Raw genomic sequence first — 16,399 nt, 5'->3', positions numbered from 1 at the left:
GAAACAAAGCCTCCCCTAGCACACTTTTGCGCAAAGAACTGTCCAACATCCGTAGCCAACTTCAAAAACTCCTTGTGGCCCAAACCCAAACAGCATTAAACAAATTACGCCAGAAATTTTACTTATTTGGTAATAAGTCAGGAAAGATGCTTGCCCGCAAACTTAGAATGCAACAAGCTAGGAATAGAATAAAGCATATCTACTCTAATAATAATGCTAAGATTTTAAATCCCAAAGATATCTCGAACCATTTTGCTAAATACTATGCACAACTATACAACCTCTCCCAGGATTCCTCAACCTTTCAACCATCCAACGCATCTATCACCTCCTTTTTAAATGACTTAAATTTACCGTCCCTTACTGATGAGCATCTAGCCTCATTAAATGCCCCATGGACTACTTCGGAGGTCGATGCTGCTATAAAATCCTTGCCCAAAGGTAAAGCCCCTGGCCCTGATGGCTTCATCAATGACTTCTACATTTCATTCCGAGAAATTTAAACTCCTACATTGACGGAACAATTTAACACGATCTCTACACTGGGATCTCCCCCTTCAGAAATGTTAGAGTCTCAAATAATAACCCTCCCAAAACCTGGCAAGGACCCCGCATACTGCCAGAACTATCGCCCCATCGCTTTATTAAATGGGGACATTAAACTATATGCAAAACTTATAGCTACCCGTATAAACTCGTTCTTGCCATTGTTGGTTCACGCGGACCAAGCGGGGTTTGTCCCTGGCAGACAAGCTTCGGACAACACCCGGAGAGTTTTTAATTTACTGGACTCCTTGTCCAGCGACCAGGACCTACTCCTGCTGTCACTCGACGCAGAGAAAGCCTTTGACCGCCTAAACTGGTCATATATGAAGGAAGTTCTGTGTAGATTTGGCTTCCGCGGTCAAATTCTACAGTCAATTCTCTCTCTGTACTCAGCTCCATCGGCCCGCGTGTTCAGCAATGGCTTTCTATCCGACACTTTTCCAATTTCTAACGGAACTAGGCAGGGTTGCCCCCTGTCCCCTTTGATCTTTGTTTTGGCCATTGAACCCCTAGCAATAAAGATCTGCAATGACGACAACTTTCCAGGAATGAAAGTAGGGGATCTAAACCATAAACTTTGCCTATTTGCTGATGATGTTCTTGTGTTTGTCTCGAACCCCTCTTCTACCCTCCCACATCTCCACGCGATCCTAGACTCTTACAGTAGGGCCTCCTACTAACTAAATACAACAAAGACGGACGCCCTCCCTATAAAGGGCACCAACATCCCAACATCCCTTAAGACTTGCTACCCCTACAACTGGCAATCAGAATTCATAAAATATCTTGGTGTTAACATCCCGGCATATACATCAAAAACTTTTGAGGTTAATTTTCCACCCCTGATCATGACCCTCTCTTCCCTCACTAAATCCTGGGTTAACTATGAGATATCCTGGCTGGGCCGCATAGCTGCATTCAAAATGACTCTGTTACCCAAGTTAATGTATATATTCCGCACTATCCCCTACTCTGTCCCAACTAAATACTTAAATGAATGTAATCGCATCTTGACCAAATATGTCTGGCCAACTGGACCCCCAAAAATCGCAAAATAAAAAATGACCCCACCTAAAGCTAAGGGAGGTCTAGGTCTCCCCGATCTGACAATGTACCATGAAGCCTGTGTTTTAGCCCAAATTAAACATATCATATCTGCGCTACAGACTCAGTTACAGAATGGGCTATCCTAGAGAGAGCAGCCTGTACCGACTTCCCGCTTGCAGATGCAGTGTTCGTACCTAAGCCTCTAAGACCAGCCCTTCCTTCTTTATTACCGTCTACCCAGTCTTCATTGAAAATATGGGACAAACTCGCTGATAAACTACATACCTCTTCCACTCTCCCCCACATCACATTAAAATCCCTTGCCAAACTTATACCTAACCTGAATCTTGTAAAGTGGGTCTCCTGCGGTGCGAAAACATTTGGCGATCTGTTAAATGGCACACTACTACTACCATTCCCTATATTACAAAATAAATATCAAATCCCTGACTCAGAATTACTAGGGTACTTCCAAATTCAACATTGGTGGAAAAAAACTGCTAAGTCGCTAAGTTCTAGTAACCCCCTCATACCTACAGTTCTATCTAGAATCTCCCACCCCATACCTAGAGGAGAAATCTCATTTTGGTACAGGATCCTTCTAGATCTAGCCCCAGCCCCAGAATATAAATCTCGGAAAAAATGGGAAAAAGACTTACAGATAAACTTGTCCGAATCCCAATGGAACAACATTTTAGCCACCTCATTTAAAATCTCAAGATGTTTGAACCACACCGAGATGCATGTGAAATTGTTACACAGGCTATACTTAACTCCCGACAGATTACACACCATTTGGCCCTCCTCCTCTAAATATTGCTGGCGCCAATGCGGTGAGATTGGCCATGTTTTCCATGTTTTTTGGTCGTGTAAGGCTCTACGTCAGTTCTGGCTGGATGTATTTAACCTAATCAATGATGTGCTACTTTTAAAGCTTTCTCCCTCCCCTTCCATTGCATTATTACATTTATTCCCAGATGACATCTTAACTCATAAACGATATGTCCTTGGACAAATCCTCATAGCAGCAAGAGCCGCACTAGCACAACTATGGAAGCAACCGTCCCCTCCCACCTTACTAAAGGTCATTCACAAAATTCAATTTCATTTTGCTATGGAGACAGAATACATGCCGTACTCCTACAAAGCCTCATCGCCACTAGTACTTTGGTCGCCTTGGAGTGAATTTATTACAGATGGAGCTGGGGCGTCAATCTTCCCTAAACCATCCAATTCTGACCCCATGCAATTTAGCCTCATCGAGAATGCTCTCGACTCCCCTTAGCAATGATAGGCCCCCCTGCCTGTTAGACCCTACGGTTTATCTTTCAACACCATAAATGTATAAGTTACTGTAAATGTACGCTACTTTTAAATACACTATTGGAGTACTATACTGTATACTATATGTTCACCTTGATTCATGTACAACCCCCCTCCCCCTCCCCTCTCCCCCTATAACGCCTTTTTTGCTTTTTTTGTGTTTTTGGTCCCCTTTACCCCTTTACCCCCCTTCGCATATTGTAACATCTCGATGAAAATGTATGTTCTTTTTCTTCTTTATTTCAATAAAAATCAATGATGTTAAAAAAAAAAAAATTAGACCAAGACCAACTGGTAGATTCCCATTCAACCTAGAAATAGAAGAGCAAGGGAGTGTCTATTGTGCATGATACTTGTGTAGATTAAACACAAAAAAAACACTCCCTTTCAGTAAAAAAAAAGCAAAGAACCAGCAGCTTCTATTTAAAAAACAAAAAACAAAAAAACACGGAGTCCTTGAAAAGTCCAGAGATCAGCAACAGCCCGTCTGATGATTGTTTAAACCTACTGTTGACACACCTCTAAGGAAAACAAACAGCAAGGTGGTTGAAACAATCGTTTCAACCAACAATAGGAATAGCATACAGGTAGAATCCTGCTTTTAGTTCTCTGACAGGTGGTTTAATGCCAAACCAAGAACCGCGTAATATTTCTTCTTCGTAGGCGCCCACGATTTTAATCTTATTACATCGTTTTGATCGCATCGCATGCGATGCAATCAAAACGATGATTTCATTGTACAATCACCCTGATGGGTGATTAGTATGTTATATGCACCCCCATTGTTACCGCCACTATTAACGCCAACCCGAAGCGTGTCGAGCCCGCGAGGGGCGGCTACGCGTCCTCCAACCTTTTCATACCCCCACTATCCACGTCGGCATGGAGTTGATTTTATATAGTGTAGCGAGCCACCGAGCCCGAAGCGTGGCGAGCGGATGTGGATAACTTCACATGTATTCTGCGTCCCCTCGCGGTGCTCACTGCGCTCGCCACGCTTCGGGCTCGGTGGCTCGCTGCGCTCGCCACACTATATAAAATCAACTCCATGCCGACGTGGATAGTAGAGGTATGAAAAGGTCGGAGGACGCGTACCGCCGCCCCTCACAGGCTCGATGCGCTCGCCACGGGTTGGCGTTAATAGTGGCGGTGGCGTTAACGATAGGGGTCCATATAACATACTAATCACCCATCAGGGTGCATGTACAATTAAATCATCGTTTCGATCGCATCGCATGCGATTTTAATTGCATGCATCGCAATTTTAAAGTGGTACAGTGCGGCTCTTAGGACCCGAAAATCTGGTCCCATTGCATACCACTAATTAAGGCATGCGATGGGCGCCATGCTAGGAAACAAATACCAAAAGTTCTACCAAAATACATCTGTGAAATTGATGTTGGAATGTGATGAGCAAAAACAGTGAAAAATAGCTTCAGCACAAGTGTGGGAAATCCCTCCAGAGTGATAGCATTGATGTACTGAAGAGAGATCAATGTGTACTCCTGCTGAGAACGATTGATGAGAAATCCCTGTGTTCACAAGGATATTTGAAAGGAACAAAGTGGCTTCAAGTGTATGTCATCAAATGGGGGTTGTATATTCTGAGAAGATGTACCGTGAAATGTTGACATAATCAGATTAGCGACAAAACGTCCCTGGTGATCTAGTGGTGACATTCTGTACAAGGTGCTGCAGCTTCAGTTAAATTTACCAGGTTCATATCTGTTAACATTTTGACTACATCACTCAATAAAGAACACCAGTGATGAGTACTAAACTGTAGCCACAGTAATGGCTGCCACACTTTTCCAAAAGTCCTTATTCTTATATAGGGGGTTATTCAGACCTGATCACTGGGCTTCTCATTTGTAGAGCCCTGTGATCCTCTAATTGCCGCCCAGCCAGAGTGAAATCCCTAACTGTGCAGCCCTGTGATTAGCTGAAAATCTATTCCCAAGTGCACACCATCAAATCATTTTCCCAGTATGTGCAGTCTGTGCATAACCCAGAACCTACTTGGCCAATGCAATAGAATCTGGCTGATCGGGCCCGGAGCAGACTTCGCACACCCCCTCTGAAAATGCCTGCATTTCCCAGACACTCCCAGAAAATGGCTTGGTGACACCAATAAACACTGGCTTCCTGTCAATCAACTTGTGTATGACCAGAGATGAAAAAAAAGACTTTGGATGGCCTCAGCCATGCATACTGGGAGCTGTAGGCTTGCGAAGTCAGTGGATTATCACTCGGCCTGCGAATTTGCAGGTGTGCAATCAGGTCTGAACAACCCCAATAGCATCTTAAGCTTGGCAAAAGGAAGGTTCTCTTGTTTTTAATCTCTTCACATATTTGTTTCTACTTTTTTAAGCTTGGTTATTAAATATTTTTTATTTTTTTTATCTTTATCCTTGTTCTAGGTGTGTGGGCCTTCTTTTGGTTTGTCGGCTTCTGCTTTTTAGCCAACCAATGGCAGGTGTCTGACCTTGAGGACAACCCACTGAACGAGGGTGCAGATGCTGCCCGGGCAGCCATAGCCTTCTCATTTTTCTCCATTTTCACCTGGGTGAGTAGCACTCTTGCATATCCTTGTCTACATTTTGTATATCAAGCTAGTAGAGTTACAACTCTCTAAAGGTAGTTCTTCAAATGCTTCTAGTTGTGGTAATTAAAATCACTTGACACTAGTATGTGTAAAATACACTTTGAAGAATTGTAGGATAACACCTATGGGTGGTAATGTTGCACATATGCCAAGTGGATAAAGGTTGGAAATGTAGTGTTCGATATGTCAATGAGAAGTACTAATGTTATTGAATATTAAAAAAAATCATTTATTGATGATTCATGCACTAATACAATCCATTAATGAAGCAAGTACTGTAGACAAATAAACATAGTTATTTGCATTGTTAACACAATGGCAGGTATTCAATTACATTTCTCACTATGTGGAGCGAATCCTGTTTAGGATTTGCTGCGTATTCACAGGGTTCCGTAGGGCTGGAGCACTCCCTCTCACACTATTCAACTCCTCAGGGGCTCGCTGAAAGCACATAAATAAAAATAGCATGCCCCTTCACAAAATAAAATTACTGATTTTTTTTTTTTTATTTTTTTTTTATTTTATTACACTTTTATTTTAAAAGAACGCATTCCACTTTTTAAACAGAGGTCAAAGGCAAAATGGTGAATCATGGCGAAAATCATGCTGAAAGCGGTTCGCCATCCTAGCATTAAATACACTCTCGGCGAATCACAGTGAAAACCCCATTGAAATACACCAGCGAATTGCAGCAAGCATGAAACAGGGAACTGGCCGGCATTCACTGTTCGCTTTTGTCAAACAGTGAACATTTGAATACGGTGAATCAGATTTTCAGTGAAAAATATTCACCGCAGGCCAGCGGCGTAATTACGTTTTGGGCGCCCCCCCGCTGTTAGGGGGGGGGGGGCTCCCCCCGCCGCCCATGCAAACCCCCCTAATCCCCCGCAGCCTTACCTTTCGCGCTGGTCCCGGCGTCTCCGTTCTTCTGCTGAGGACCACCACAAAATGGCCACCCCCATACAACAGACAGTTTCTGGTAAGCCTGCTGGGGATTGGGGGGAGGTGTAACTATAGCACCGCATCCCCCGGTGCCTCCATATGCACAGCGCCCCCTCGCGGTGGCGGGGGCTGCGGTGCTATAGTTACGCCACTGCCGCAGGCAGTGAAAACTGCCCGATTCACCGACATAAACGGTGAATCAGGAGCATTGAATACTGCCCTATGAATGACTAACAATCGGGTCACCCATATCCTGTGGTGAGCAATAGAACTCCTACACCAACATACATAAATCATAACTGTATGTTAATTTGCTTCATTATTGGATTGTATTAGTGCTTAAATCCTCAAATGTATTTTTGTACAGGTTGAGTATACCTTATCTAAAATGCTCGGGATCAGGGGAATTTTGGATAACGGATTATTCTGTATTTTGGAATATTTTAATATTTCAATTATATATTTTGAAGTATCTTGCATTTCTGCTGTATAAACACATCAACCACATGAAATACACACAAATATATTTCATTTGTTCAGCTGTCAGGCCGCAAACAGGCCAGGATCACAGCTATCGGCAGGGATTGACAGCTGGGACCCTAGATTGAATACCCCCCATAGGTGTTATCCTACAATTCTTCCGAGTATCAGCAAGGTGGGCACCTTGACAGCTAGCTGCAGCCACCCATAGGCCCTACTACCCTTAGTCCACAGGTTACAGGTGAAAATTACTTATTGGCATCAAATTCCCCATTAAAATACACGATCTGCACCCAAAAGCACTCCAATTCATTTTTTGGGCAAAAATATTAAACCCCACAAATCAAAATAATGACACTTCCTTTGTATGTGTTTTTAAATATGCTGCGCCCATCTGATGATTTGCACTGGGTTTATTTTATGGCTTTCCTGCCTTGCAGTGTTAGATAAATCTCTTTTCAGATTCACGACGGCTGTAAAGTATGTATTAAAACCACAAGAAATCTCCCTGGAAATCGTAAATAGAGTGACTCCTCTTTCCCTTTGGTGACCTTATGCTGTCTATAGCCAGGTGGCTTATCTCTTCCCAATAAACCTGGATGGTCCTTGTCCCATAAAGAAATGCAAGCTGTGGTAGAAGTGGCAACAGACTTTTTGACTTTAGCATGCGAGTCTGCCAATACAGAGCCTGAGGTTCAAGGCCATCAGCATGCACGTAATGTCAATATTCACAAAGTTGAGTGAATTTTGCTACTGTACCTGCACAAAACTCCCTAAAAACCTCTTGTTACATCGTTTGTACATACAGAGGCGCGATTGAGATGGAGATGTGTGTTAGAAACCTATTGGAAACACTAGGTGGTGACTATTTACGTGCTTGACGATGGTCTGTCTTATGGGCGTGATATGTTTGGGCATTTCTGCCTGCAGTCAGATGCTTAGTTGCTCAAATTGGAGACCATACTCTGATGGAACATCTGGACCTGGCATAGGGCAGGTGCAAGTTTTTATTGTGCGTCTTTAGAAGCCACCATCGATCACATTAAGAGGTATTGCAATGTTTAAAGACACAGTAGGCGCCATGGTCCTTGCACATTCAAAAGCACTCTTATGCATCACTGAAAGAGCTGATGCTGGCATAGGCATAAAGTTGTAGATGGTAAAGCGGTCACAACCGTATGCAACTCTGATATAGATAGATAGAATTCCTTTATTCGTTGCACAATGTAGAAATTTACAATTGTTACAGCAAGGTTCAAGTACAGATAAGGGTGAAAATAGCAAATAAGATAAGAAGTCCAAACAATATAAATCTAGAATCTAAGAACATGTAGGTCTCTACAGACCATGACAGTTGTACATTCTGATTGCAGCAGGTAGAAAAGACCTGCGGTACCTCTCCGTTGTGCATCGAGGGTGAAGCAACCGATCACTGAAAGTGCTACACAGATCCGTCAAAATATTTTTGAGAGGGTGTGAAGCATTATCCAATAATGATGTTATCTTGCTGATCATTCTCCTCTCACCCACAATCTCTACAGAATCCAAAGGCATTCCTAGGACAGAACTGGCCTTCCTTACCAGCCTGTTAAGTCTCTTATTGTTGGCTGTTGAAACACTGTTGCCCCAGCAGACCACTCCGTAGAATATGGCTGATGCCACTACACAGTCAAAGAAGGTCTTCAGGAGCGCTCCCTGCACTCCAAAGGACCTCGGTCTCCTCAACAGATAAAGTCTACTCTGCCCTTTCCTATACAAAGCAGCAGAATTATCAGTCCAGTCCAATTTATTGTTCAGATGAAAACCCAGATACTTGTAAGTTCTTTCGATCTCAATATCCATTCCCTGAATACTCACAGGAGTTGGGGGGTATGCTGACGTTTCCTGAAATCAACTACCAACTCCCTAGTCTTCCTCGTATTGAGTTGAAGATGGTTCCCCTGACACCAAGTAGCAAAGTTCTGCACAAGTTCTCTGTACTCCCTATCTTCGTCATCTACAATAAGGCCCACAATAGCAGAGTCATCAGATAACTTTTGTAGATGACAGGTTGATGAATTATATGTGAAATCTGCAGTGTAGAGGGTAAAGAGAAATGGTGCCAAAACCGTTCCTTGTGGTGCCCCTGTACTACAAATAGTATCAGAATGGCACTCGCTGGTCCTCACATACTGTGGGCGGTTAGTAAGGTAATCCAGGATCCAGGTGATTAGATGATGATCCACCCCAGAGTTGACCAGTTTTTCCCCCAGAAGCATGGGCTGGATGGTGTTAAAAGCACTGGAGAAGTCAAAGAACATTATTCTCACGGTGGCCCCAGCCCTCTCCAGATGAGGTAGGGATCTCTGCATTAAATATATGACAGCGTCATCCACACCAATTCCCGGCTGATAAGCAAACTGCAATGGGTCCATAGAAGTTCTCACCAGGGGTCGAAGATAGCCTAGGACCAACCTCTCCAGGGACTTCATCAGCTGAGATGTCAGCGCAACCGGCCTATAGTCATTGAAGTCCTTGGGATGTGTTGACTTTGGCACAGGTACCACACATGAGGTTTTCCACAGCTTTGGTACTCTCCTTTGCTTCAGACTTAGATTAAAGAGGGTTGCCACTATCCCACACAGCTGCCCAGCACAGGACTTAAGTGCTCGTGAACTGATACCATCTGGACCCTCAGCCTTCCTTACATTACACCTACTTAGTTCTCTCCTCACCTGATTTGTTGTAAAGGACAGGGTGGAGGCGATAGGGATAGTAGAGCTATGCCCTGGCTTGGGTGATTGAGGACACCGCTGTTGATGATGACAGTTTACCGGGGGTGAAGTGACAGCCTGATCAAATCTGTTGAAAAAATTGTTCAGATCATTCACCCACTTGAAATCCTCCTTAGGCTGGGATACCACATCTTTGAACCCGGAAATGTTTTTTAGATCACTCCAGACTCCCCTAACATTCTTAAGCTGGAGCTGCTCCTCCATCCTCCTTCTATAGCTCACTAATCTTCCCCCTCAATTCCCTCTGCACAGATCTCAGCTCCTCCTTATTGCCTGACTTAAAAGCCCTCTTTTTATCTTTGAGAAGAGCCTTTATACCAGGGTTAATCCAGGGTTTATTATTAGAGAAGCACCGTACTGTTTTTACCGGCACAGTGTTTTCCACGCAAAAGTTAATCTAGTCTGTAACACAATCCATTAGACAATCGATGTCCTCCCCATGAGAGTCTATGAATACATCCCACGCAGTAGAATCAAAACAGTCCTTCAGGGCCTCCTCTGACTCCTCAGACCATCTTTTCACAGTATGTGTAGACACTGGCTGCCTGTTAACAATAGGCACATACACCGGTTGGATGTGTACCATGTTGTGATCAGATCTACCCAGTGGAGGAAGAGATGATGAACTGTATGCCTCCTTAATGTTGGCATATAGGAAGTCCAAAATTTTATTGTCCCTGGTGTTACAAGTGACGTACTGAGTAAATGTTGGCAAAGTGGCGGCAAGAGAGGCATGATTAAAGTCCCCCGAGATCAGAAGAAGGGCATTTGGGTACTGATTCTGCAACTTGCTTACAGTAGTATTAATCACGTCACATGCCACTTCAGCGTTAGCAGATGGGGGATGTACACAGCTACCGTAATAACATGCGAGAATTCCCGAGGCAGATAGAACGGCCTCATGCCAACAGCTAATAGCTCAATATCCTTACTACAGATCTGATCCTTAATAGTGATGTGCCCAGGGTTACACCATCTATTATTCACAAATACAGCCAGCCCTCCTCCCTTCCTCTTACCACTCTCTTTTGTCCTTTCCGCCCTCAGCAAGTAAAAGCCATCCAAGGAAGCATTTGTATCTGGTATTATCTCAGTTAGCCATGTCTCAGTAAATAACATAATGCTACATTCCCGATACACACGCTGGTGCCAGGTCATCGCTGTTAGCTCCTCCATCTTATTGGGAAGAGAATGAACGTTCCCCATGATGACGGATGGGAGGACTGGTCTATATATATAGGAACTCAGAATGGATGTAATATAACACACCGACAGTTGGGATTCCGATAGTCATTAGCCCAACATCGGAATCCTGACTGCCCGGACTCCTGACAGCGGGGGTAGCTCAACTAAGCCCCTTTCCCCTATTTTATTCTCCCTCTATTGGGGTCGTGGACCCCCACGAGGGAGAATACCCACTGACATCGGGGTAATGACTGTCAGAATCCCGACTGCCAGTGAGTCCTTCGGCACCCACTCAGAAAGCCTTTCTTTTCTGTATGGTGGTGGTGGTGGTGGTGGTGGTGGTGGTGGTTGTTGTTGGGTTTTTTTTTCATTAAGGAGAGTTTAAATGAAGTATAGGGACAGAAAAGATTACGGAATAGTGTAGACATAGCTGATGTACAGTCTGGCCCTTAGGTTCTATAATTAAGCTTGAGTGCCTATCATAGATTAGTCAGTAGAGATTGAGAAAGAGGCAAGTTCCTTTTTATCCTGATATTGCAAATGTACTCCTTTAAACTTATCAAAACCATATGGAAACATGCTACCCCAAACCATGGTCTTTTTCAAGAGTCCATCATTGGGCATCATCAAAGGAAACGCCAGTTATTAAATGATGTCTGTTTAATCTCAAGAAACATAACTGTATTTACAACTTCAGGATGAGTAATCGTCTGAATGTTATGCAGTTTAACACTGTTGCAGTGGTGGCCAGTCTGTCTACAGGGACAACTATTCCAAGATGGAGGCCCGTACGTAACAGTACTTAAGTCTATTGTACCTATAGCTTCAGTGTCTATGGTGCTTACAGTTTGGGCAGAGACTCTTTATGGATCTGGAACAGAAAATAATTGCCAGGAGAGCCTTGTGACTAGCAGCACTTCTACTTGTTGGAGATTTTCCGATCTGGGTAGATCTTGTCAAGAATTCAGGAGTTCTGGAGCGTAAAGTTGACCACTTGCTGCAGGATAAGGGGTTTAGATCGTTTCCTACATCTTTCTGTTACCAACATTTAAAAAAAAAAAATGCAAAAAACGATCGCTCAGAGAAGTGATTTGTTTTGGAAATTTTCTGATACTGCTTAACATTTAGTTTTTTTTCTTCAAGAATTAAGAAGAATGGTAGTAGTAACTTTTTTTTTTTTTAGTCAGCCTTTACAGAGTGCTGTTGGGTACCAGCGCTCAAGATTAGTTGGCTTGCAACATAATTAAGGGTACAAAATAGAATTCCAGGCTATATCAACATGGAATATTTTGGAAAAACAGCATTTTACTTTCTCCAGTTGAAAATGGACATTGCAGAGCAATTCATAGACTGTGTTAAAGGAAAAGATAAAACTGCTTATTTATCCAAAAGAAGAAGACTGGCTTCTTTTCCATGCTTCCTTGTGCTTCTGAAAAATCCTCAATCTGAGGCTGCTTGATCTAGTCATTTAATAAAGACCTTTACAAACAGTCTGTTCAGGCTAAAAGAGGATAATTTCTTACCTCGAGTAGATCTACAAGATGTGTATTTCCATATTTTTTTTTCACTATATATTGTTACTCAACATCATCAGTTTCTCATTCTTAGTGCTTGGACAGCATTTCCAGTTACCATGTAGCCTGTCCTATTCTTCAAGAACCTTGCAAAGTTTTCCTATTTCTTGTGGCCACTGCTGGTCCATCTCCGATGCATTCAGTAGCACTGGCCATATACAATAAGAGATTGTCCAACTGTTAATACAGAATTGACAGATTTGATGGCAAAATTCTCAAATGGTATGGTAACTCCATTGTATTCATATCGTAGGGTCATCAGGATGAAGGAAATATATTAATTTAACTTTTAACTAGAGTATCTGTTCCCTTATTGCTTGTGGTTCACATAAAAATAAAAAAAGAATCAAGAGGGGTTACAGCAGTGCTTTCATTTGGTCACAATGTCTGTGATTTCCAGTCACTGGTACGCTTCTGAAAACCTTGTCCTCTGCCACTATAATCCATTCTGTATGCCAAGCATGTTGGTTTCAAGATTGATTGGTCATCACTAAGGTACAATGGAATATCTGACGCCATTTTTGAGGGACTATTTATTATTTATGTATTTATTATTGGATCCGGAAGACCTTTTGTTCTCTAGTGCAAACATAAACTTTGGCCCTCCTCCTATCGCCATAAATTATGGCTTTTCTTCAGGAGTTTTTTTTTTAGACCAGCTGCATACAGTATCCTGAAAGTGCAGTCTGCAATTTTTTGTGTTTCTGAACACCAGATAAACCTATTTATATATTTTTTTTTAATTTGTTGACGCAGTCATGAGAAATATATCCCTGCATCAAATCATTCATATTATGTTGGACATCTGATTCCATTGAGCCTTTGCAAGAGGTTTCCCTCAGGTGGGGTACACTTAACGTGTTTCTTGTAGTAATTGTGATTTATCATTGAGTGGGAGAACAATGTTATGAATCCTTTAATCAATGTACGTTGGTGTTGCAAACAGATCCTACTTTTTACAAAGGTAGTTTCTACCTTTCATATCAATCAGGAAATAATACTTCCTACAATGAACATGCCTTGTAACTTGCCTGGAGAACTTCTGCATACCTTTCCAGAATAAAAAGCATTTAGGAAAACTGATCCTGTTTGTCCTTCTTATGGGACAAAACAGGTGTCAATTATGTAATTTTTCTGAAAAACAGAATGGTAAAATGGGCAGAAGTAATAAAGGTGTGTTTCCCAGTATTCCTTTTAACCAACATTATCTTCTGCTGCTCCATTTGGAAGGACAACCCTTTGGTAATTCAATAAGAAGTTACTTTCATTTTATAGGTGATACCTTTTTCTGATTTTTATATTTTTCTTGGGCACATCACACGCAATATGGCTGCCTTGGAGTTGAAAAGGAAATAGACAAATTAATAATTTTTTTATTTCTTTGATCTACTCCATGGCAGCTGGATATTGCCACTCCTGTCATGTGTCTGTGTGTGTTCCATAGGGCAGTTTGGCGATACTCTCAGCTCACCAAAGGGAAGTGGTTTTCGCACTATAAGGGAAATTCAAATGTTGGACGCCTGTCACCTCACCCGTGTGCTTGCGTTTGCAGTATTCAAATGTGACTTTTTAGCATGCAACCTCCAGGGATTTTGAGTTAAAAGATGAGAAAAGGCACCCAAACAGGACCTTTCTCATCTCACCCATTCGTTTGGTTGGGTTTAGGCACTTTTCACACCTAAACCCGACTTTGGTGATCGCGATAGCCGTGATGTAAATCACCATTTGAATATCACTTTGTGACCTTCCATCACTTTAGACGAGAGACCGGGCTCAATAAAACAATTGAATTCCCCACTATATGTTTCTGGGGAGGTTTTATTTTTTCCTGCCTCTCCTTTGCTCAAAGAAGTTACCCATACATTTTGACTTCCATGAATTGTTTCAAGGAAATTTAAATTTAATAATAATAATTAGTTTATTTTGATTTAACAACATCATTTTATTTACCAAAGAGGAGTGCCATTGTTTTCCAACACAGAAATGAGCACGCAATATATTTTAATACAGAACTAACTGTAGTAATATAATTGAACTCAAAGATGTTTAATTTGGTAAATACTTTTTTTTCCCTCCTATTTGAAATGTAGTATATTCTGCATTGATAAGTGAGGAACTGTAATGTTATTTGCTATAAAATCTATTTTCTATTGCTATAAGTTTGATTTTTGTGAACCTTCTCTACCATGTTCAGGATTTGACCGCTAGATTCAGATCAACCTACTTGGTGGTTAGTTTTCTACTTAATATGTTAATTTGAAACCTTATTTTACAACTGCACTATTTTTGCTTTCTTCGTTAACTGAATATGATGTTCTGCAGTTAAGCTATAGTGCTAAAGAATAATTTGATTTCACCGCATTCTGCAGAATTATAATTTGCATTCTTAGGTGGGAATTCATTTAGCACCAATAGTTTACCGGGAGTGAAACAACCATTTAATTAGGGCCCCCTTTTCTCGTCCGGTAAATGAAAACCTAGGTCTGAGAACTTATTCTGGATTCTTTGTGTGAACATGGCCACGGCACCTGAAAATAGGCTATTTATCAGGGATTTTTTTGCAAGCCTTCTCTGGCTTGAAAAATAAATCCCCATCAACTGTAGGCTACCTTCTGGGCTAATTGAATAGCCCCGCTGCTACAATTATCCTGTGGTAAACTATGAAGGCTAATTGAATTCCCCTTTAGACTGAGATGGAAATGCAGATTTAGATTTTTTTACCACTGAAACTGGGATCCTGCTGGCTGTCTACTTAAAGCAGAGGGATCTCACATCTTGTAACTTTATCCATTCCACAGGGCATCCTAGCAGTATTGAGACTCCAGCATCTGAAGGAAATTACCTTCCAGGAGGAATACAGCAGGCTTTTCCCTCCTAACCCCCAACCCTTTCCCTAACTTATTAACAAAGCAAGATAAATGTGCAGTGCCTTAAAGTATTCCATCCTACATGTGCGAGTGTATACAAGTTGTTTACTTCTAGATGTCATTTAGGTCTATATGTCTGTGTTTAATGCGTTAGGGCTTGTTCATACATGTGCAATTTAGGGTTCTTTAATAATATTCTATGCGCCATGTTGATTAAGTAGAGTATCTTGGGGCAATGCTACTTTCAGTATTATACAATCCAGCATACTGTATATTAAACCGATGTTCATCTGAATTGCACTTTTGTAAACAAGCTCTTAAAGATCTATGCAACATAAGTGCCAGTTCATGTGATGCCAAAACCTTAAACTGGCAAAAGAAGTGTCATTCTTACAACAATGCTTTTTGGGTTATGAAAACCTCAGTTGTACCAATTTTATATTTTGTCTCAGAGTACTGTTTACAAATATGTAATAGGCCAACAAACTACTAGTATGTCTTTCACCGCCATCATTTTTGATCCCAGAAAATGGTTTCTGTTTACCTCATTGTCGCTAGACTGCAAATATTAGTCAAGACACTGTTCTACGTTAATCAAAATATAAATCTCACTTTCAAAGCTGTTAATATTGCATTCTCAGTATGTGCTGCTTAATATGTGTTTGCTCTGTATCCTATTTCTCATTACCTGTAAGGCGTTATTTGTATTGTTATTTGAAAATATAGTCCCCAATATGTACACTGTAGTTTTCGTTGTAATTGCAAAAAAATAGACACAAATTGGCCACTCAGCAATGAAATTATGTTGTTTGGCTCAATAAGTGACACTGGTAGTGTTTAATAAGAATTTTTTTTTTATAAATGGGAATTTAGTGGGCCTACATCAAAGGAGGTGGGGGATCCTTATGTTGTGTACTGCTGCTTTAACAATTACTAACCACGGTGCTGGGTGTCTGTCTTTCTCCCCTTCATTTTTCTCACCTCTCTGTTGCCCCCCCCCCCCCCCCCTTACTGCCCCTATTCCTTAACCCTTTATTTACCCTTCATTAATCCAAG

The 16,399-nt window shown here is 41.7% G+C and overlaps 1 protein-coding gene across 3 annotated transcripts in view; it reads left to right on the top strand.

Annotated features, from left to right (window-relative positions):
• Window positions 1-16,399, top strand: part of SYNGR1 (synaptogyrin 1) — a 63,418-nt gene that overhangs the window by 34,949 nt on the left and 12,070 nt on the right. For 2 of the 3 annotated variants that reach the window (XM_083156512.1, XM_083156511.1), the window contains one exon: window positions 5,337-5,482. In XM_083156512.1, coding sequence (XP_083012638.1) covers window positions 5,337-5,482 — 146 coding nt within the window. Of the gene's footprint in view, window positions 1-5,336; window positions 5,483-15,274; window positions 16,378-16,399 lie in introns of those variants that run through there. The other variant, XM_083156513.1, reaches the window with a different exon arrangement.

The sequence above is a fragment of the Crinia signifera genome, chromosome 8, assembly GCF_055691185.1.
Source record: "Crinia signifera chromosome 8, ASM5569118v1, whole genome shotgun sequence".
Lineage (NCBI taxonomy): Eukaryota > Metazoa > Chordata > Amphibia > Anura > Myobatrachidae > Crinia > Crinia signifera.
Note: the sequence above shows the minus strand (reverse complement) of the source record. Positions and strands in the feature narration are given on the sequence as shown.